The sequence below is a fragment of the Gigantopelta aegis genome, chromosome 1 (assembly GCF_016097555.1).
Source record: "Gigantopelta aegis isolate Gae_Host chromosome 1, Gae_host_genome, whole genome shotgun sequence".
Classification (NCBI taxonomy): Eukaryota; Metazoa; Mollusca; class Gastropoda; order Neomphalida; family Peltospiridae; genus Gigantopelta; species Gigantopelta aegis.
The window spans coordinates 36,055,972-36,063,279 of record NC_054699.1 but is presented as its reverse complement, the minus strand read 5'-3'; the positions used below and the strand labels follow the sequence as shown (position 1 = coordinate 36,063,279).

The 7,308-nt window shown below is 40.6% G+C and overlaps 1 protein-coding gene across 1 annotated transcript; it reads right to left on the bottom strand.

Moving 5' to 3' along the window:
* Window positions 1–862: 862 nt before the first annotated feature.
* Window positions 863–1,957, bottom strand: LOC121377922 (neuropeptides capa receptor-like). The gene has a single exon (XM_041506053.1). It carries the CDS (start codon window positions 1,955–1,957, stop codon window positions 863–865), a length of 1,095 nt encoding a protein of 364 aa, XP_041361987.1.
* Between the last annotated feature and the right edge of the window lie 5,351 nt (window positions 1,958–7,308).

Genomic DNA, 7,308 nt, shown 5'->3' with positions numbered 1-7,308 from the left:
TAGTCTATAATATTATGATAACAAAGAAACAATTTACTGTTTTTAACTCATGAATTTGCAACATTTTATTTTGCACCTGTTATCATAACACACACAAAAAACCCTCAATGTCACCATTTTACCACTAGTATTTGTTTTCAGCGCAGAGGTCTTCAGAAACAGATATACATTTGAACATGCTGTTGGCTTCTCAACAACAGAAATGAAACCCTACTTATTCCCTTTTATTTTATAAACCATATTTGAATATGGAGTTGATTTGAAAATATCTAAGGGCGACGACAATCACTTTAGGCACCCTTGTTTTGGCTTCGTACACAATAAATATAACATATCTTATCCATATTTCGTGAAAGGTACAATTTTTGAATCACACAATTTTCTACAAACACATTCAGCTGCATTAGTAATGTACAAACAAAATATTTTCAATAGCAATTTTGCATTGTAATTGTTCCAGCATTCTTAAAACGAAAACGTCATGTACCCAGTTTATGTTTTTTTGTAAGAAGATGCAAAGTGACGTCATTGGAATACTGACGTCATTCAAATTGAAAATTAGCTATATTATTACAATGCTTCGCCACATTAAAATAAAAAGTGGTCTACTAACCTTGACCCCCCTATCAAAATTCTATAACAAGCAGACAACGCTGTTTACAGGTCAGTATTTTTTTTCATAATTCTGGACAAAATATTAATTTTAAGTTTTAAAAGATGAAAGATATAAAAAGTACCTTTTGTCAAATATATCATATCACAAAATTACGTTGGATATGTTTTATTTATTGTGTACGAAGCCAAAATAAGGGTCCGAAAAGTGACTGTCGTCGACCTTAGGAACAAGAGACAGTCAAAGTGATCACACCTTTGTTGCACCAGTAGACACCGGGATATACACTTGGCATCGTTTAAAGACACACGTTCCAAGAATACGTTTCCTGAAATTGGCGCTGAAGGCAAACAAGAGGAAAAACTTGACACACGAATTAAGATAGGACAGATACAAGAATATCAACATCATCAAGCCTTCCTCCATCGTTATGTTCGGTTGCGTGACGTCATTGGGCCGAAGGAGAAAGAACAGTCGTATGACATGACTCGGTAGGTTGAGTATGAGATACGTGGAGGACAGTGCGAACAACATCTTGGCTACCCTCACCTGGGGACAGTCAGCCTTGTTCTTGGCTCTCGGCTGGTCCTTCACCATCCTTCTCTTCTTCTTCCTAAGCGACGACACGATGGACACCACGATGGCTGTCAACATGAGGAGGATGGCGACTGAGGGAACCAGCAGAGTGAGCACAGAGTCAATGTAGGTGAGGATGTCATTGAAGACGATGTACGACGGTTTGGGCCGACATGTTGGCGAGTAGTTCGGGTAGTTGGGGTCGCTGGTCACGTCGACGATGAAAGGCGAGACGCTATACAAACAGAGTGCTCCAACAGCCAGCGCGATGGTCACCATCCGGGCTCTGCTTTGGGTGCACATGATTTTGATTCTGGTCGGATGACAGAACGTGATGTAGTTTTCTACCGTGATGCACACCATATACCAGACGGAGAGAAAGCTACAGATGTAGGTGAGGTACACGAAGAACTGACACATCCCCTGCATATGATTGATGGGGTATTTCAGAACCTCCAGCCACACGGCCACCATGGTGATCAGGGATCCGCTGTCAGCGATCAGCACCGCCAGAACGTAGACGCTAGACGACAGGTTCCGTAGATCCTTACCCGTGAATACCAGAATGGAAATCAAATTCGCCATAAGACCGATGAATATATCACTTGGAAGAACATACGTGTGTAGTATATGCGCTACTCTATACGTCATATGGTCCTGGATTGAAAACATGTACGTGCTCCCGTTTCCGGTTCCGTTTAGACTGGGTAACCCGGTCGGGGTAACTATGACTGGCTGGCAGTCTTCGCACGAGTACACCTCCGTCATACTGGACACCACGTAATCCAGGATGCGTTACGTCTGTTTAGATCTGCGAGTTCTTAGTAGGTGTCCCTGCACAATTTGTTCAAGTATAGGAAAATAGTGCGAATTGCAGTTCCATGTCCACCTGTTGTAGTCGTGTTTGTACTGAAAAGATATGAAACACATAATATATGACATTTTCATTGAAACAGACCGTTTTTTATTATATGACATTTTCTTTGAGAAACATTGTGTATTAAAGGTAGTACTAAACCAAATAACTTCCGGCTGGGTCAAAGTTCGAGGTGCACCCAACTTTTGATAGAGAAGTGAACACCACAAGTCCTGTGATTGGTTATAAATGTGAGTGTGTTGGTTGTAAAAAAAAAAATTTTCATCTGGGCTAAAAATGTATGCAATTTTATTTCATCTAGTACCATTGTGTCAAGTAGCCTTGTGCTTGGAACATGTATGGGGTACCTGTAAAAAAAAGTACTCAAATTTTGTGCGGAATAGGGTAGTCATAGACGCTACATGTTATCTCAGAAATGAGCAGCTTGACACACACTTTTTTGTGATTTACTTTAAGGGTGAGGGGTGGTAGTATTTATATCCGTGGCGTTTATGTCGATTGATACGTTGCAGGTAGGAGTTTTAGCCACACATGTTACTATTGTTGTCTATGGGATTTGATTTGGAATTTTTATCAGAAAGGTTTATATTTTAAGCTATTTTAAGAGAAAATAAACAAAGATATATTTTGATAGACTACTTTCAACTAGTTGTTTGCTTAATTAGTTACATTATTTGTAGTTGTGTCTGTGACAGCGTGAGGATGACTGCCCATGGAATCAAGCTTGATACGACTGGCTGCCCGTCTGTAGACGTAACCACCGTTGGTGGACTTTCACAAACGAGATATTGTCAAGCGTTTCTTAGTTGAATGCAGACCCGTGATAACGCTGTATATATTTCGAGAGGAACGCAAGTGGGGTTTTTTGTTTTTTTCACCCATTTATAATTTGCGTTACAACATTAATATAATTAGCCTATGTTGATGATTTTACAACAAAAAATCGTTGAAAGCTAAAAAGAACAGAATAGAAATGCTTTTGAAAAATTGGTTAATGGAACATTTGTTTTAAGAACGTCCAAGCGCATATTAAAACTGCAGTAAACAAGGTCTAGTATACCATTGTTTCACATTTTGAAGTCGCGCAGACCACATACATAGTTCATGAGGTAAATATACAATACAGTACAAAGTGAGCAAGCAATGCTGGATTAATGCTTTCACTAGAACATTATGAACATGTTATATTTATATACATTTAATGTAAGTTCCGTTATTTTCATTAAAGTGTCAAGTCATCTCATTGGTGTAGCCGTAGCAACGCGAGTTTGTTCATTTGTTGATAAACGTAAAAATTACCATTTCAATTAACGTCAAGATATTACTTTGATAGCAAACTGTATAGGCCTGGTGAATGTTATCTGCCAGTATTTAACACTTGTACTTTTGTAATATGTCTACACACAGCATAATAACCTTTCAGTTATGTTGATTTACTGCATAACTCACTTGAAAAAAAAACCCTGCCGTAGGTAGGATAACAATTGTCGTCGGTGGGACGATTCACACACGGCAGTGTATTGAAACTATTGTCGTGAGCGTCGTGAGCGCCGTGAGCGACACAATGTGATGTTCGAGTCCACCTATAAGAAATAGTGCAACACACAACTCTTACGTACATTTATATCATTTCACCAATAGTTTGAAAACGTCTTATATATTCGTAAAGTTTTATTATCCAATGCTTACTACTAAATAATAATTCGTTTTAATTACGTTAGGGTACGGATAGGTATTGGATAGGTAAATGTCGTATTCTAAGATAATGTAATGAGAAAACTTCCAATCAGTCTGTCATCAAACTTAACAACTTACTTATATCCATACAATGAAACAGTTTTCATTTATTTTTATACAATGCCACAAATCTGAGAAATAACTATATTTAATGTATAGTGTTTGCATTATCTTAGCATGCATGTTATCTAAAATATTTTGAATATCTCTACTGTATGTATGTCGGGTTTTGACTTCAACATACATATATTCAATGACGCACTGGCACAGGGGATATTAAAATCCTTTATTTCCTTCACAAATTTCCTCATGCCGTTACTGAGACCCGAACCTGTGGCACCCAATCGCCCGCAATTGTTGGGCCGGAACGCTACCAATCAGACCAATTACGTTCCACAAAAGATAGAACGATCATATATATATATATATATATATATATATATATATATATATATATATATAGTAAGTATGTATGTATGTATGTATGTAGCTATGGTTTGCTTTTGACGCTGGATATACTTTTCGATATCTGGATGCCAATGTGATGTCTTGAAGTCTAGCACGTGGCAAGTGTCTTTCATTGTCGATGTTCCCCTGACTGCTGCGACGAAATATTTTCGTTATTGTTTGGAGCAAGAAAACATACTGGGCGACTGGGGGAGGCAATTAATAAACTAATTAATACTGCTTTCTGTGCTTTCTGTCCTTTCTCTGCTTTAACCAGACCAGCACCCACGGAGCACGGAACGTACTTTCAACCCTAATACAGCATGCAAGTAAAAGCAGTGTACCACAATTGTCATTACCAACTATATTGGCACATGGTTTGCGCTGGAATAACAGAAAGCTAGAAAGTTTGTTTTGTTCAAAGACACAATTAGAGCACATTTGTATTTATTAGATGTCAAACATTTTGTCAAATAAGAGAAAACGGCTATACTTTTCCTTTGATGACCAGGCGAGGGCACTAGTTGAGAAGGAAAAAACCCAACATGGGATTAAATCGTTCGCATCAACACTTCGGGTGAACGCTTGGCAACTACAACTTGATTTTGTTTCCGCATTTTCACCACAACATTTGTTTGCGAGTTGTGTACACGAACCCAGATCATAGCAGATTTTGTTATCGCCCTTATTGCTATGAATAATATCCATACGAAAGATACTTTTGATACTAGAGGGAGCTGGAGAATATATACTTATATATATATATATATATACACATTTTAACCTGGGACATTTTATACGCTAATATATACTTATATATATACACATGTTAACCTGGGACATTTTATACGCTGCTGACTTGAAAGAAAGAAGTGTTTTATTTAACGACGCACTCAACACATTTTTATTTACGGTTATATGGCGTCAGACATATGGTTAAGGACCACACAGATTTTGAGAGGAAACCCGCTGTCGCCACTACATGGGCTACTCTTCCGATTAGCAGCAAGGGATCTTTTATTTGCGCTTCCCACAGGCAGGATAGCACAAACCATGGCCTTTGTTGAAGCAGTTATGGATCACTGGTCGGTGCAAGTGGTTTACACCTACCCATTGAGCCTTGCGGAGCACTCACTCAGGGTTTGGAGTCGGTATCTGGATTAAAAATCCCATGCCTCGACTGGGATCCGAACCCAGTACCTACCAGCCTTTAGACCGATGACCTGCCACGACGCCACCGAGGCCGGTCTGCTGCTGACTTGAAGCCACCTTTTTAAAAAAACAAAAACATTTACTCCAATTGTCCCTAATCAGTAAGCTGGTACAGTCACAGTCCAGACACCAGAAGTCACTCTACAAACCCACCCTAATCTAGCCACATTCAATACTCTGCAAACCCATACATTTTGTTATATAAACGTTGTGACTTGTTTCCTGTGATTGTGTTTCCTATACTAAATTGTGATCTTTTTTCTGTGACCTTTTTTTCCAGCCACCGCCTGAACATGCGGAAGGGGATGAGTACTGATCAAATGTACAAAAAGTGTACATGGGGAGTGGTCATGAAACATTCCCTGATTGTAAAAAATAAATACTTTACAGATGGTCTCCAATTAGTAGTCTGAATGAATGAATGAATGTTTAACGAGAGCCCAGCACGAAAAATACATCGGCTACTGGGTGTCAAACTATGGTAATGCAAATAAATACAGTGATGATCAACATCAATATAAAAATTCAAGACAAACAAAAACAGTGTAAAGAACTGCCTACTACCCATTTCATAGTGACAAGATCTTCCAGCAAACGTACTTGCGCTTTCGTCAATGTCCACATTGTACACAATAGCAGAGAGGTGTACGCGCACCCCCTACTTGCGCTTTCGTCAATGTCCACATTGTACACAATAGCAGAGAGGTGTACGCGCACCCCCTACTTGCGCTTTCGTCAATGTCCACATTGTACACAATAGCAGAGAGGTGTACGCGCACCCCCTACTTGCGCTTTCGTCAATGTCCACATTGTACACAATAGCAGAGAGGTGTACGCGCACCCCCTACTTGCGCTTTCGTCAATGTCCACATTGTACACAATAGCAGAGAGGTGTACGCGCACCCCCTACTTGCGCTTTCGTCAATGTCCACATTGTACACAATAGCAGAGAGGTGTACGCGCACCCCCTACTTGCGCTTTCGTCAATGTCCACATTGTACACAATAGCAGAGAGGTGTACGCGCACCCCCTACTTGCGCTTTCGTCAATGTCCACATTGTACACAATAGCAGAGAGGTGTACGCGCACCCCCTACTTGCGCTTTCGTCAATGTCCACATTGTACACAATAGCAGAGAGGTGTACGCGCACCCCCTACTTGCGCTTTCGTCAATGTCCACATTGTACACAATAGCAGAGAGGTGTACGCGCACCCCCTACTTGCGCTTTCGTCCATGTCCACATTGTACACAATAGCAGAGAGGTGTACGCGCACCCCCTACTTGCGCTTTCGTCAATGTCCACATTGTACACAATAGCAGAGAGGTGTACGCGCACCCCCTACTTGCGCTTTCGTCCATGTCCACATTGTACACAATAGCAGAGAGGTGTACGCGCACCCCCTACTTGCGCTTTCGTCCATGTCCACATTGTACACAATAGCAGAGAGGTGTACGCGCACCCCCTACTTGCGCTTTCGTCCATGTCCACATTGTACACAATAGCAGAGAGGTGTACGCGCACCCCCTACTTGCGCTTTCGTCCATGTCCACATTGTACACAATAGCAGAGAGGTGTACGCGCACCCCCTACTTGCGCTTTCGTCAATGTCCACATTGTACACAATAGCAGAGAGGTGTACGCGCACCCCCTACTTGCGCTTTCGTCAATGTCCACATTGTACACAATAGCAGAGAGGTGTACGCGCACCCCCTACTTTTGAGTACAGATCCTTTTTAAAAGAAACTGTGAAAACATTGTGGTGAATTTAACCAAATATTACACAATATCTAGTAGTTAAAATATGTGTCCCCCCACCCCACCTTTCAAATTTCTATATGCGCCCC